This window comes from Pollicipes pollicipes, unplaced genomic scaffold (genome assembly GCF_011947565.3).
Source record: "Pollicipes pollicipes isolate AB1234 unplaced genomic scaffold, Ppol_2.1 Scaffold_7261;HRSCAF=8764_pilon_pilon_pilon, whole genome shotgun sequence".
Taxonomy (NCBI): Eukaryota; Metazoa; Arthropoda; class Thecostraca; order Pollicipedomorpha; family Pollicipedidae; genus Pollicipes; species Pollicipes pollicipes.
Window position 1 is genome coordinate 61979531 of NW_023597054.1, and position 16092 is coordinate 61995622.

General features: G+C 50.2%; 1 protein-coding gene across 3 annotated transcripts in view; it reads left to right on the forward strand.

Moving 5' to 3' along the window:
• LOC119112339 (transmembrane protease serine 9) overlaps window positions 1–15191 on the forward strand; it is a 39280-nt gene extending 24089 nt beyond the window's left edge. For 2 of the 3 annotated variants that reach the window (XM_037236474.1, XM_037236477.1), the window contains exons 2-8: window positions 10017–10152; window positions 10467–11214; window positions 11451–11539; window positions 12093–12228; window positions 12595–12733; window positions 13576–13721; window positions 14280–15182. In XM_037236474.1, the coding sequence (XP_037092369.1) occupies window positions 10017–10152; window positions 10467–11214; window positions 11451–11539; window positions 12093–12228; window positions 12595–12733; window positions 13576–13721; window positions 14280–14441 (1556 nt within the window). In that variant the 3' untranslated portion in view covers window positions 14442–15182. Of the gene's footprint in view, window positions 1–10016; window positions 10153–10466; window positions 11215–11450; window positions 11540–12092; window positions 12229–12594; window positions 12734–13575; window positions 13722–14279 lie in introns of all 3 variants that reach the window. The other variant, XM_037236476.1, reaches the window with a different exon arrangement.
• The last annotated feature ends 901 nt before the right edge of the window (window positions 15192–16092 follow it).

Genomic DNA, 16092 nt, shown 5'->3' on the forward strand with positions numbered 1-16092 from the left:
GTTACAGGAAATGGTGACCCTTCGAAAGTAATGCGACTTTGAAGTATTGGAGCTGAACATATCCGTTTAATAATATTTCACTCAAAATGCTGAACAGCAAAAACATTGATGGCATCACGTACATTGTTGAATGCTTTCATTCAAAGCTTTTTTCGACTTTTTGCTGTAACGCAAACCATCATTTGGAGTCAAAACATACCTGGCTCGACAGGTTTTATTTGCTGTTTCAGCAAAATATACAAGTTGCAATGCTTTTTTGCGATTTAAAATGTCACAAATGACATCATGGGGTTGAAAGACAGCTGCAAAACAGACCAATGCCGTTTCAACCGGCTGTTGCACCCAAGGGCTCCTTCACGGCTAGGGTGCCCCAATGCAGATGCACAATGGTACGGACAAAACTGTCATTCGCCGCTGTCTTGCAACCGTTAGGAAAGCATCATCCAACACCTGAATTCGATGCCACAGCCAAGTCATAAGAAGCTGGGATAGATCAATGCGAAGGGAAAGGCAAGGCCGCTATGCAAGGAATAGTCTGCCTCTTGACGTTGAACAAGCAGCATGAGCCGTAACATCTGACGGGTTTAGCCTTGGCTTACGACATTAACATAGACTGAATTGCTGGCATGCCAGATGGAGCAAAGTCGCCTAACGCGAACTTCTCGTCAGCCTCGGTGACACCGTACGGTAGCCAGCCACCGTTCGTTTCCCATACCCCGTCTTTAGTCTAAAAGCCTGAAAGAAAGCTCTCAAGAATAAAATATCGATATAGAGCGTTATTATATAATTATTTCAACACGTCGGATTTCTATATAATTCTGCTATTTTAGTTTGTGGCGCATCATGGATGTGAATTTTACCCATAGAATGAGTGCAGGTTATGAACTCAAAAGGATTCAGTCCCCAACCTTTGTATCCAGCTCGACACCGCACCGAGTTCAACGGGAGCATTCGCTAGTCACGAAGAAGCCCGATCCGGTTCGGCGGCGAGGTAGCGTTTCATCGAACTGAAAGCACAACATCCAGCAAAAATCGCCAATAATGTCCGGCCCGGACCGCTACTCTTTGTTCACCGACCCCACTCATCAGCTTAGGCCGGGGTCAGCGGCTGCGGCCTCCCCAGCGGTCATGGCCTACATCAAACGCGATCAGCTGCAGCGAGTCCGGGCCCGCGCAGCACGCCACAATCCCGGACATGCCGACCGGTGTCAGCGCGGTGGCTGTCTGACCGGCGGCAAAGCATGCATTTGTGGGCGTTGGTATGATCCTTATGGTTGCGGTGGCCAGGTAGTGGTTGAGGAGAGCAGGAAGAAAGCCCCGCTCGACGAGCTCCACATGAATGTGCAGACTTTATGAAATCAGGAATATCTCGGAAGGAAATGGTGGAGAATTACATCAGCGTCTCCTTTAGGAGGATTTGGTAGGGAGAGGCGTGACAAATTAAGATATGGTGCACCTGTTCCTAGACTCTTTTTTCTCACTTAATTTCTTAAAAAGGCTTTTAACCCAATCGGAGACATGTCGTTTTAGACTTCAAAGGGACTGTTCAACACTTCTACGGGTTGTATACTAAGGTAGCCATTTTCGCGGCAATTTCCTGCAGTTCACGGCTAAGCTCTTTGTAAAACTTTACATCATATCATTCTGAGCTAGACGCATGCGAACTTGTGCAGACCATTTCGCGCTGCCTTGGTGTAAGTGACCCAGAGATACATGACCTTATAGAAACATGAGACGAATTGCGCCTTTTCAATGGGCGTGTTGTGTTCAAGTTAAGAAATACGTCGACACAAATTGAAACATCGACGGACACCAGTTGGCTTTCAACCAGCTTGACGTGTTGCAAGCCCCGATTACGAACAACGTTTGGTAATACATAGTACAGGCATTTGGGCAGCTGTACTGGTTATGACGGACATGAAGCTGGGAATAGAAGAACTTAAGAACAGCACCGTAAATGAAAATGGAAATGCAAGCAAAGCATGCTATCGCGGAAAAATGTACAAGAACACCACAAAAAAGTAAAAATAAGCGCACATAACAATAATCAGTTTTTCACAAGCATAAGTTAACAAGCCACCTTGTCGCAAGCTGAAGTATTACAAGTGAGTCAGCCCACCCGCTGCAGTGATAATTCTGACACGGCCAGTCTGGCAGCGACTCTGGCATCATAAAACATTTCATGACTTGCCCAAACGATTGCATAACGAGCAGCATATTTTCTGAATTGTGATGTTTTGTCTCTAGAGCGGTCTGTTGCACTTAGAAAGCATTTATATTGTCACAAGTAAGCTTGTCCTATCATATCTGATTCTTATCTCAATATCTTCAAACGTGGAGCATTGGCATTGCCACCCTGCAACCCTTTGTAAATGCGCAGACGACAAGAATAGCCCCTGGAGATTATTCATAATTGTGTGTAGTTTATTGCCTGTGTCAGAATTTACTGATACATTCACTTATATTCATACCAGCTTCTTTGCAACTTCACAAAGCATGGACGTAACTGATTCAGCCAGACGAGCCCAGACCACTGCGCTCAGTACATAACCAATGAGGCCCCTGTCCAAACCAGGAACCCCTCGGGGCTTGATCTGAAAACAGTCATCCGAATCTTTGACTGGATGAATTGCTGGGATCAACGCCCATGACAAGCAGTGCCTGTTGCGCGAGCTTTAACCCCACCATCCGACCATTAAATTATGTGTTAACGGCAGCATTTTGTAGCGAAAGCTTACGCGCCGCAATGTTCAAAGCGGTCCGTCCCGCCCTCCAACTTGACCTGACCTCTAGCGTGGGCACTGCCACCGGCCGCAGACCATCCCAGTCAAGGGGAAAAAGTGGGCACTTCTAGAGACTCAAACCTACCCCGGCACGAGCGGGTGAACCGGGAAGCGTTCGTTTGAACCAGTTGATGAACTATCAGGACGGACCTTTGGCAGTCGGACCATCCATTCAAATTACCAGCACTACTAATAACAAAATGCATTCTTTTCTACCGTGTCATGGCTTAAATATCCCATAAGCTGGTGTCACACATTAGTGCCACGACAAAAATCCTACGGATAGTAGTGTTAACAACAGTTATCCAGGACATTACTTCGACTGCAAGAACCCACACAGACTTAACTGATACGCAACTTACCTTCTACTGCAAAGACTTGTGCACAACATGAGTACTACACGACAAAATTTATATTTCAACAACTTTTGCACATCTTTACATGTACCGCTAAGAGTTAAAGCCTTAACTTACACGCGACTTCACTTTTGTTGCAAAGACTTACACATGATATGAGAGTTCAACGATGCAATTTACTCTGTAAAAACATACACCCCTCATTACTTCTACAGCAAGGACTTATACGGTCTTTGCTCATGCGTGGCATTACTTCAAGTTACAGGTAAGTTACATAACGAGGCACTGGCGAAATGCTTTGTGTAAAAAAGTTTTGTCGTGCAGTACTAATGTAGCGTAAAAGTTTTTGCAGTAGAAATAATGCCGCTTACAAGTAATGCATGCATAAGCTTGTGCAGTTGAAATAATGACGGGTATAAGTTTTTGAAGTACAATTCTTATCTTGTAGCACTATTGGCGTGTTTAAGTCTTTGCAGTGGAGGTAAAATCGTGCATAAGTAACGACTAGAGATGTTTTTGCAGTAGAAGTAGTGACAAACATAATTTTGCAGCATAAATGTTGACATGTAGCTCCAATGTCGTGTATCAGTATTGACAGCAGAAGTTATGTCGTAGCAGGTCTGTCGGAGGAGTTTTTGTTGCACCACTGATTTCGTGGAACTGGAGTATTCCATGGCATATGGGAAATATTTATCCCCCATTTAACGTATTAATGGAGGCCTTGAGTTGCGTCGTATATACCGGTGACAAGTGTTGGTCAACAAGTACCGTGTCATGGTGCGAGCTGCCTAACATAGCTTGCAAGCCATACGCTCTCAGCTCAAGTTCTGAGAACGAACCAGCGCCGGGACCGGCTAGCCAGCGCAACCAGTTTCAAGTGTTGAGTTGGTGATAAATGCAGTTCGCATCACATAACTGTATTATACCGCGGTTGGCACGGTCGGCGCCTCCCCCTCCCCTGCCACCAGCACTCCGGTGCCAATGAACTAAGGACTCAGCGACCATCTTGCCTTTGAGACTCCCCCCGGGCTATATGCCGGCGCCGTGGAAATTCTCTGTCAAAAGTCTAAAAGCGGTGTGCTAATTTCTGTACGCACGATACAAATAGGATGCATTCCCCGATCAATTTGCGCGGCTTAATTTGCGCCATCGATCATATAACCGATGATGGGTGATCTATGAGGTCTAGAAGCGCGATGGTTCAGCAGTAGTTTAGCGGGCCGACGCGGCCCAGCAGATGCCGCAGCCTTGGCGGACGGTCCAGCTGACGGGGCCACCCCGTCCGCCGCCGCGCCGCCGGCGGCCGCGGCGCATCCGGACGCTGCGGGGCCGTTCACCCTCCGAACCAGTCGGGCTGAACTCGTCCCGGCGCGCGGCGCCACGCGGGCCGTACCGGACTCGCGAGGCCAGAGGCTGCCGCCACCTTCCGCCGCCCGCTCGCGTCCGATGCCGCCCGCCGCCGCGGGCACCGCCACCGCGTGCGCAGGCATTCCCCACGGCTGGCAGGTAGCTCAGAACCCTCTCAGCGCATGTTAACTGCCGCTGCAGCCCGACGAGGGGCAGATTGCGTCTGCTGCTGCTGAATGGCCAACTCGACGCTCAATGAGCTTGGATAGAAATGAGGTTCGCGACGGACGCAGCTTGCCTCACTGTACCGTTCGGAAGTCAGCGAAAAAAAGCACTGACCGCTGGCGCCTGAAACGAGTGCGACCGGGCTGGTGCCTTACGTCGAAAAACACCCGCCGCTCGCGGGTGTGCGTGGGATCGTTGCGGCCGGCGGCGGCCGGGGCGCAAAGGGCACTGACCCTGATCCGTGACCTGTTGTCGGCGATCGCCAGCCACCGCACCGCGCTGGCCGGGTCACCGCACTCGGCCTCCGCGACCGCCGCGCGCTGCCAAGGGACGGCCTGGACCGCGCGTGGGAGCTTGGTGCGGTGATCGCTGGCGGTTATGGAAGTGGTCAACTGGTGCGGATAGCCGAGGGGGCTATGCTGGCATGCCACCACGCTGGGCTGTCTCCGGGTTCTTTTGGGGTACATAGGCAAGCTTTTGGCAGTTGCGATTTTTAATTGATATTTTCAAAGTTGGAAAACATTTTTATTTTGTTTGTAAACATGCATCACACCACGCAGCTGGCAATATTTGAGAATTCATTACCTCCGACGCTGCAGAGAGAGAAAACGAGACTGGGCGAGAGCGAGAGAGAGAGAGAGAGAGAGAGAGAGAGAGAGAGAGAGAGAGAGAGAGAGAGAGAGAGAGAGAGAGAGAGAGAGAGAGAGATAGAGAGAGAGAGAGAGAGAGAGAGAGAGGGAGGGAAATGAAAGAGAGAAAGAGAGAGAGAGAGAGAGAGAGGAAGAAGAGAGAGAGAGAGAGAGGAGAGAGAGAGAGAGAGAGAGAGAGAGAGAGAGAGAGAGAGAGAGAGAGAGAGAGAGAGATATATATATATATATATATATATATATATATATATACATAAATAATGTTTTGAGGCTTATTGGACAGCTTATTAGCGGCTTAAATTAGCCAAAGAAAACCTACAGGGAATTTCCCCTACCCCAAAAACAGAAGAATAAAATGGTCGGTTTTTCAGCTTTGCTGCAAATCCATGAAGGTACGTCTATTCTTGCGTCAGGCTTCTCACATGAAAAGTAATATTGGGCTCATATGCGTAGAGAGGTCTGAGAAAGTGGCACGGAGGGAGAGCAGTGACAGCCTTTTAAAGTTGATTCTTTCCATGCATCACCATCGGGTCAATCTTTGGCAGACTCAAAAAGCAAGGGGCATGGCTCCCTGGCTCCCTATTCGTAAGGTATGGGAAGAAGATACCAAAATGCATTGAAAAGAATGCATTTTGGCCGAACAGATTCAGTCGAATGCTATTTTGTCAACGCGTCTGTCTGGCGCCGTGTTAAAGATACGAAATGCGAGTAGTTTAACTGTAGTCTACCGACATACGTTTTCCTCTAAATGTCAAATTGGCAAAATTTTGAGAAGTCGAGACGCATATTTACCGAATGTTGATTTGACTACATGTTAAGTTGAAAGTCAATTGACTGAAATGTTCTCTGGCGAGATGCTGCTTACACAAATGCTTCTCAGTCAAATATTTATGCGTCGAGATGCTGTTAGATTGAATGTAGAGGCCGCTGACATGTGTACGGGCTGTGAAAGCTTAATCGTGCCACCTATCATTTACATGCCAATCCGCATTGCAATAGGCTCACAACATACCTCATATGAATCATCAGTTTAAATCGAATTTGCAGTTAGATGCAAATTTTAGGTGCCTTAACATCAAGCGGCACATACAGTCTATTGCACATAAAACACCGACGTTCACAGCTCACCTGTCAGACCAGACCACCTCTTTACTGAAATCCTGAAAATCCTGAATCCGCCCCTGAAGGCATGCTCCTCCTAAGTCTGAGAGACATTGGCTCCTGTCTAGGCTAGAAAGCGCCCCTCTAGCCGACATAGGCTCCCCTCTTGCCAATGTAGGTGCCGTCTGGCCGATGTAGGCGCTCCTCTGGCCGATATAGGCTTCCCTCTTGCCAATATAGGTGCCCGTCTGGCCGATGTAGGCGCCCCTCTGGCCGACATAGGCTCCCCTCTTACCAATATAGGTGCCCGTCTGGCCGAGGTGAGCGCTCCTCTGGCCGGCATAGGCTCCCCTCTTGCCAATATAGGTGCCCGTCTGGCCGATGTAGGCGCCCCTCTGGCCGGCATAGGCTCCCCTCTTGCCAATATAGGTGCCTGTCTGGCCGGTGTAGGCGCTCCTCTGGCCGATATAGACTCCCCTCTGGCCAATATAGGTGCCCGTCTGGCCGATGTAGGCGCTCCTCTGGCCGATATAGGCTCCCCTCTGGCCAATATAGGTGCCCGTCTGGCCGATGTAGGCGCTCCTCTGGCCGATATAGGCTCCCCTCTGGCCAATATAGGTGTCCGTCTGGCCAATGTAGGCGCTCCTCTGGCCGATATAGGCTCCCCTCTGGCCAATATAGGTGCCCGTCTGGCCGATGTAGGCGCTCCTCTGGCCGATATAGGCTCCCCTCTGGCCAATATAGGTGCCCGTCTGGCCGATGTAGGCGCTCCTCTGGCCGATATAGGCTCCCCTCTGGCCAATATAGGTGCCTGTCTGGCCGATGTAGGCGCTCCTCTGGCCGATATAGGCGCCCCTCTCTTCCAAGCAGCCATCACGAGGGCAAGGTAGGTGCTTACATGCATAGGCGTCCAACTGGGAACACGTGTTTCCTCTCGTCGATCAGAATTCCTGGGTTCGCCGCGTGCGTGGCTCTGGTTATTTCCCCACTCTGAACAGATAAGAAATGAAGCCCGCCTGACACGTCTACGTTAATAGAGAAAACAAAATTGTCGACTCAGAATTTATATCCGTCTGATTGCTGTTCGGCAAATTAACATTTCCACAAGCAGGCACTAGGTTACTTAACCATTTGCTAAAATTCCTTTCGTCTAATTGACATTCGTCGGGATCCCATTCGGCATATTCGGGTAATCAACATTTCGTCTTATCAGTTGTCGGATATTTAGCATTTTGAACTATGTGTGTTTTGGCAGCTTAAAGGTTGTCAAAAAGCAATAGCATCGATATGCATTTCGCCTTTAAGCCGTGCACCTTTTTAACATCACGGCAAAAAGACGGCGCAAAAAGCTTTCGAGTTTTTCACATTCGATGACATAGCATCCACTAAACACCATTCAGCAAGCTGTCCCGGATCCGTTCCTACGTCCTTGTTTGTGTTTCACGCAAACGCTCATTTAATAGCGGATATTTCTTACCGAGGGCGTGATGACTCCCTACCAAGTCGAAGTGTTGGACATTTTCCGACACCCAGATTACAGTCTCACAGCCAGGTATCATTATTTCACATGTCGTGGAACTGAAATAAGCTCAAGCCGCTACCCGGGTAGGATAGCATGACCATGTGGTTTTAGCATTTATATGATGTGTGCATGCTATTTGATGGGTTTACTCATTTCATTCGGAAGTTATTTAAAACGATGTGATAAAAATAAGTTCCATACAAATGCAAGTGAATTCACACGCACGAATATTATTCATATCATGAAAAGTTGTTATAATTTTGTATCACCTCTATCGCATCGGGCTCAAAAACAATCGCTCCTTTTCCTCTGTTCTCCATTGAGCATTTTCGAGTTTGCTGACCTTGAGCACGCATGGGCCGCCCATGACCTTGGCCGAAAACACTGTCATCTGACCGCCCCTCCTCACCCCTGCGGACATCACATGGTGGGGATGGTCACACCTTCTTCTTTTACCCTCTATCTCCGGGCGTCTCGGCTCCGATGCCCTCACCCTCCGGCTGTTGACCTCTGTTGACTGCAAGATGAGATCCGGTATGAGATCCAGCAATGGTCTGGGTCATGCCTCACTATTGGAACCGCGTGCTGGACTGCCCCGTACATATTAAAGACATATTAACGGTCGCTTACCATAGCAATGTGAATAGCAATGTAAATAAGCAAGTTGAAAATAAGGCAAATTAACGAGATAAAAGGCTTTCGTACAAAAACACTGCACGATTCTTCGACGTGTTATGGTCTAGGGTTTTGGGCCTTATCCCGTCGGTGAAGTACAACTGGAACAAGTGGAAAGTTTGAGCTTGCAATGACGTAAGTTCAGTATATACGAGTTCATAACATATTTTAAAACAGAGACAGCAAATTTTGCGATAGTTATGACGGATAAACATTTCAATGTCAATAAAACAAATCGGAATGGAAACAGAACACTTCGAAGACCACAGCCACAATAACATTAACGGTAGCTACCACCCATCACATAGTAACACAAGAGCTGTGCAATAATTTGACTGCTTAGGGTTTAGCGGGGAACTCACTAATAAATATGCTCCCCAAATTTGGTTGATTCTTCCGTTATTACATGTCTAAGGGATGCCAGTGCTATTCTTCAGCTGCTGTCATGTTAATGTTCTGTCATGTTCGTGTCGCATGTGCTCCACAGGCAGGTTACCAGTCGCTGTATGTACATCGTCATGCGTCGTGCGGGCGTCGTGGTTACACCAGTGTAATATTTGGAACCAAGATGGCAGCCTTCGAGATTATGTCTTAATGGATATTCTACATTGGTGTGCTTAAGTTTGCTTAGCTTATCAGGACTGTTTCTCATAAGAAAGCTGGATATTTTTATGTTGCGGCAATGTTTACTTACAATTAGCATATCTTCTATTAACGAGTGAATTGACCATGCCAAGTAATGAGAGCGCTATCATATCATATGTAACATGAACAATGGAAGACTGGGCTGACTGAATTAAAGACTAAATCAACACACTAAAGTCGCAAATGAAATTGCTTACTGGGGTAGGATGCGCCCCCCCCCCCCCCCCCCGGCTTTTTCTCTCAGGCGGATACGTGGAGGAATGATGCATGCATGCCCTTACATATTTTCACGGAGTGGTTAAAGCTACATGACGACAGAAAAATGACGGGCTTGCGGTGCATGTGGAGTAACGATGAGCGTTACTCCATTTAGCGTGCCATGCATCCGACGCTAAGACGAAACAGCCCGTTTTTATGAGTTGAAAAAGAACTTGGAAACAAAGGAGCGGTTACAGTTAATGTTTATTAAACAAACTGAACAAAATCCTTACAGAAACAGGAGTTAGCTTGGATGACCCCTCTATCTAAGGTGCCTTACATCTCATCAGCTTATGCCTCAGCCAAATTGACCTCTTTGTCAGCTTGCTGAGGGGGTGAAATGTCACTTGCGCTGGCCCTTTTCCTAACGATGACTTGGCCTACATTCCCGTGGCGATAATACAATAGTCTTGGTCATAACGACTCCACTACCATATTGACCAGCAGTCCTTCGCAGCGGCCGGTCAGGAGGAGACATTCCGGAAGGGACGGCAGCTGACGAACGAGTTTGAGCGGTCGCAGACGGTGGTGCCACCTGGCTGGCCAGGTCTCCCGGCGGGAGTGACGGACACCTGTGATACACCAGATGGCCGGTAGGTGACCAGACGGCGAAAGCACAATGCGCTGGGCGACGATGGCTGGAGCGTTTGATTTCGTTGTCTGCCAGCACCAATATTTGTTTATTCCGATAAAGAGGAGGGCACTGTCACTTTTTGATTTTGACAGTACACAGTCAAAACATAGTCATGTTTTACCCTCAGAGCTACGAAATCCCAAACATTGAACCCACACTGATCCAAGTTTGCCGCGTAAAATCCTTAGTTTGATGTCGTCACGACTGAGTGATTGTGTCAGCTCTCAGATGGCGGGTGTCTTGCTAATCGGGGTTTTCCGCCCTGTGGCGCAGGTCGGGTGTCTGCATGGCTCGGACGGTATGTTACTGGACCCGAGATCTGCCTGCCGGTGACGTCAGTCTCGCACGGAGCTTCGGCTCTTGCTTAGCGGGCGGCAGTGGTCGGGATGCCTCCGGGGCAGGGCGCCCCCTGGTGCGCGGCGTCTGCTGCCCAGGGCTGTTCGCCACCACGCCGACGACGGCTGCCGTCACCACCAGCCGTCCGAGCACCAGCACCAAGGCCGGTGAACCGTCGGGGGCCGTCACCAACTGGTGGCAGACGACCGCGCCCGCCACCACCACTACCACCACCAAGCGAACAACCACGACGCGGCCCACCTCCGCTCCGTCAGCAGACATCACCCAGTGGTGGCAGACCACGGCCGGCACCACTCAGCGGCCGAGCACCAGCTCTGCCGGCACCACCGTGTCGCGTCCGACGGCGCCCACCATTCCGCCAATCATCACCCATCCCTGGCAGTCCACCTCGACTCCATCACCGATTCAGGTCACCGGGTGGTGGCAGACCACCGCCGGCGCGACAACGACCACCTCCACCACCACCACCACCACCACCAGCCGCGGGCCGGCCACCACCGCCTGGTGGGACGTCACCACTAAGGTGACGTCCAGCCCCTCGACGCCCGCTGCGGCCGTTACAACAAAACCGACACAAGACTTCAGTGCGTGTGGCACCCGAAATCTGGAGACGGACCGGATTGTGGGTGGCCAGGAGGCTACCCCCGGAGAGTTTCCCTGGATCGTAAGTGCTGGGGTGAGGAGGGAACGAGAGCGAGACCCACAGTTCTTGGTTCAGGTGTTTATGGTTAGCTAGAGCACTGCGCAATAGGTAACGCACACAGCGCGCAGCATTGCTATTTGGTGAATACGGCCTTGAACTCGTTTAAAACGAGGAAGGCTGGTTCCGGTCTTCAAAAACAGCGAGTGCAACTGTCGTCTTCTTCTGAGCTGTTCAGTAGCATTTCTCTGTCTTGGCAGGCGGGTATTTTCAAGGGACGTCGGCAGTTCTGCGGCGGCTCTCTGATCGACGAGACCCACATCCTGACAGCCGCCCACTGCGTCGCCCAGTGAGTACCGGACTGCTCCGCCGACGCCGTCGAGAGGCTCCCAGCTAGGTGAAATGCACACCACCTGACTTGCGGCCGCAGTGTCCTAGTTGTACATTTGATCCAGGGACACGACGGCATGCTTTGAATGCCACACGAAACTTAATGCTAGAAACTGTATCGTTGAAGATCGTGCACTGACGAGTTGCTTAAACTTACATGCACTATAAAATTACATAGCTGTGCGTTTATCAGCTTGATCATGCAGCGTTATTGACCGGAATTGGCACGCAATACTAGTATGACAAACAAATTGTCTTAATCATGCCAATGTGCACATCTCCACATCCCTAGAGGCAAATTTTTGCTGCATGGCGTGATAACCCTGAGTCACACGCCATCAGTACATATGAGTCGACCTGCTCGTGTCACGCAGCATGACGTGACGTCTCTGAGTGGCATGTCAAGCCGAGTACACATGAGTCGACCTGCTCGTGTCACGCAGCATGACGTGACGTCTCTGAGTGGCATGTCAAGCCGAGTACACATGAGTCGACCTGCTCGTGTCACGCAGCATGACGTCGTATGACGTGCGCCGACTGGTGGTACGCCTGGGAGACCACGACATCAGCACGCCGGATGAGAGATCACACGAAGAGTACCAGGTGGCCCGCATCATTCGGCACAAGGGCTTCTCCGACCAGACATTGGTGAGGCGCCCACGGTGGCAGACTGCAGGATTCGTGCAGACAGCTGCAAACGGGCAGACTCCGGCAGGTAGCAGACCAGTGCATTCCGCGACACGCTGTAGCACTTTGTGATCGACTCCGCGACGGATGCTGAGAAATGGTGGCCTAGTGCAAAACGTATGCTATAGGATCATGGTGGTAGATGTGTTCTGTGGAATACGGGGTGCACGCATAGGTATTCGCCGCCGGTTGCAGCGTCATACCCCGTAGCGATGCCCCGTTGTGTACCCCGTCATACCCCGTCGTGCCCCGTCGAACCCCGTGGTACCCTGTAGCTACGTGATGCTGTCCGCAAAGCGAATTGTTAACCTTCGCCGGCAATTCCAGCATACGGACATCGCCCTGCTGACCCTGACGGAGCCGGTGAAGTACCGGGACCACATCCGGCCGGTTTGTATGGCCGAGGGCAGCAACAACTACACCGGAAACCTGGTGACCGTGGCCGGCTGGGGCACGCTCAGCGAGGGTAAGTGTCGGCTGGGGCACGCTCAGCTAGGGTTAATGTCGGCTGGGGCACGCTCAGCGAGGGTAATTGTCGGATGGGGTAGGCTCAGCGAGGGTAAGTGTCGGCTGAGGCACGCTCATTGAGGGTTGGTGACGTCTGGAGCACGCTCAGCGAGGACTTGTGTCAGTTGGAGCACGCTCAGTGAGGGTTAGTGTCAGCTGGGGCACGTTCAGCGAGGGTTCATGTCGGTTGGGCACGCTCAGCGAGGGCAGTGCCAGTTTGGGCATGCTCAGCGAGGACTAGTGTCGGCTGGGGCATGCTCAGTGAGGATTAGTGTAGCTGGCGCGGCCGACAGAGGCCACGGAGCGCAGAGCGGGCGGCATCGGGGGCAGTCAGTGCTACAGGTCCGTCTCACAAACGAACCCAGTTGCTCCGTTTGAGAGATGACAAGGTGTTGTTTGCAAGAAAATAAAGAAGTGAGAATGGCAGGGGTGCAGAAAACTTTTGTGTGGCAGGCAACACAGCTGAATAACGTCACAAAGCGGCTTGGTGATCATTACTCTTTTGAGAGGTGCCTCAATAGACTTAAAAGAAAACGGCAGCTTTCTGATCCCTTTCCACGCCTTGAAAACCTATTGTTAGCCACATTGTTAGGTAGCTATGTATATACAATTAGAGAGAGAGAGACATATATATATATATATATATATATATATATATGTATATATCATAGCCACTTCTCGCATGCTGTTCGCTATAACATTCAAAACATCGTTCCATAAACACCAACACCTTGAGGCTAACATGACACGCCCCCCAAACTGAAGAGCTTACAATAACAAGCTGATGGGGCGCTGTTCCAGCCGGCCGTCAGCCGGACAAGCTGCAGAAGGTGGACCTGAAGGTGTGGAAGAACGCGGAATGCGCCGCATCGTACGGCAGCTCGGCGCCGGGAGGCATCATCAGCTCCATGCTATGTGCCTCACGAGATGGCAAGGACTCGTGCAGCGTGAGTAGAACTTACCGTGGTCAATCCCGACTCAGATAAGCACAGGGATATTTTTTTGACGTCTTCAACCGCTGTGGTCACTGAGGTCGCAGTCCGTCCACGCGGTTCGTAGTGGGGATGGCGAAACGCAGGTCCGATAGCCGGGCTGGAAATGGTAACACAGCACGCAGATACCGGCAGACTGTCCACCCAACTGGGCTACACCGCAAACTCTGGATCATAATCTGAGCGGCAACGGCGGGCATAGCCATGGGATATGCTGCGATATGATTTCTATGCGAGATGGTTTTGATGTCAGAGCTAGGTCCTCGCCGTTCGTTTGGCTGAGCAGCCTATTATTCCCACGCACCCAAAATCGGTCCATTTTGCTATTGGTTACTCTCACGGTCTCTTCAAAGTATAACCTGATTTTCGGATTAGGCCTCATGTCTGATTGGGCTTATCTTCCCGCCTGAGTTAACTTCGCCTGGTCCATCCTTCACGCTGACTCCTTCACTCCTGTCTCCCTCGCCCGGCGCCCCTGTACGTGACCTTGACCGCGGTCGCCGCCGGCCTCAGGGCGACTCTGGAGGACCGCTGATGATTGTCGAAGGCGGGCTGGTCTACCAGGTCGGCGTCGTCTCCTGGGGCATCGGCTGCGCCAAGCCCGAGTACCCGGGAGTCTACACTCGCGTGACGTCACTGCGCGACTGGATCGAACGCAACCGGAAGGCGTACTGAGCCGGGCCGCTGGCCGCAAGGTCAAAGGTCACCAAAGGTCGAGGGAGAGCACGGAGGGCACTCGGGCGCCGCGGGATATTGACGGAGGCTTTCTAACCTGTTTGACCTCGTTGACGTCGCTGACCTCGTTGGCCGACCCGTAACATGTGATATTTGTTCTGATGTGCGGGAGCTCACCGACTGCGTTTCCATTCAAGTGACGAGGAGCGAATCGTTTGTTTGTTGTTACGTTTTTGTCTGTTGTGCACCGTTAAGGGCGTTTGTTCGATCGTTTCACTTTTTAATGTTGCGGTTAATTATACATAGGCCATTTTAGAGTTTAAACAAAATTAGGAATCATGGGCCAAGGTTTTTTTTCGATCGATTTGCCCTTGTGTGGCGAACTGCCCAATATGCAGATAGCCCAATATGCAGTTACTTGAAGCGCGGAATGTGAATCGCTGGAAGATATATGTAGTAGGCGCTTACTTCCTACCCAATGCTTTAATGGTGATTTGTGCATTTTGCTTTGTGCTGTCCCCTGCTATCTTGTTTCGTGTATTTGATATCCTTGCAGATGCTTTTGGATTACGTGATTCCATACAATCCTTTGATGTGCTTCAGAATAAAAATAACATTTTTGTGCATTTTGTATGGTGTGATACTGGGCGCTATTCACCGTCCACGTTGTTCTTTGCCAGACACGTGTGCTGTACAGCGCCCAGCCGGTCTTTAAGTCGCCAGCGTACCCCATTTAGTACAAGTAATGTTAATATATCCGAGCATGACTTGTTAGTTGCATTGCTCGCGTAGAGAGTCCCGAAGCCTACCCTAACACAAAGTGCCCAATACATTAATACACCATTTTACATGACATCTCAGCATGTTAATAAGCTGTCCATTCTGTCACCTATACGATTGATGGCCCAATATGCTGATGACAGCTTGTCAGCAAACCCTCAAGCAAGGCACAATACCCCTGATTTGATTTAGAACGCTGCACGGTGCATGTTCTCAAACAATCAACATCATGCCCCGTTCGCGCTTATGACGGGGGGGGGGGGGGGTCAAATTCGTGGCGAAAAACCGAGCAGATGCGTTTAACGTTTATTCGTCGTAAACAACAATATGTCCCACTTTCAGGACGATCTCAGGATTGTGTACAATAACACGACTCTTCAGTTAATTTCAAGGAACAACCTACTGTTCGTGATGAAAGAGCACGAACAAATCCCCATCACACTTAGAGGTTTCTATATTGAGGTAGTACGTTATGTTTTTGACATCGTTTGATTACGATAGCGGACCGTCAGTATACCAGGAGGTATGTTCAAGTTAAACGACGATATCAAGCAACTGTTGGGATGAATCACGAGGATATTCGGCGTTTCGAGGCAGCACTTGTGGTCCAAGAATGTGCATCGGCAGTGCGCAAGAGCCATGAGCCGGTCTTTTGCTGGTCTTCGGTGAAGCTGAAATCAGTGACTTAGTCACGGACGTGTCATTTGCAGCATGAGATCTCGTAAAGTTGAAAAACCAGGAGCTCAAGACCGGTGTTACCCGTGCCAATATGTGTGCATACACACACACACACACACACACACACACACACACACACACACACACACACACACACACACACACACACACACACACACACACACACACACAC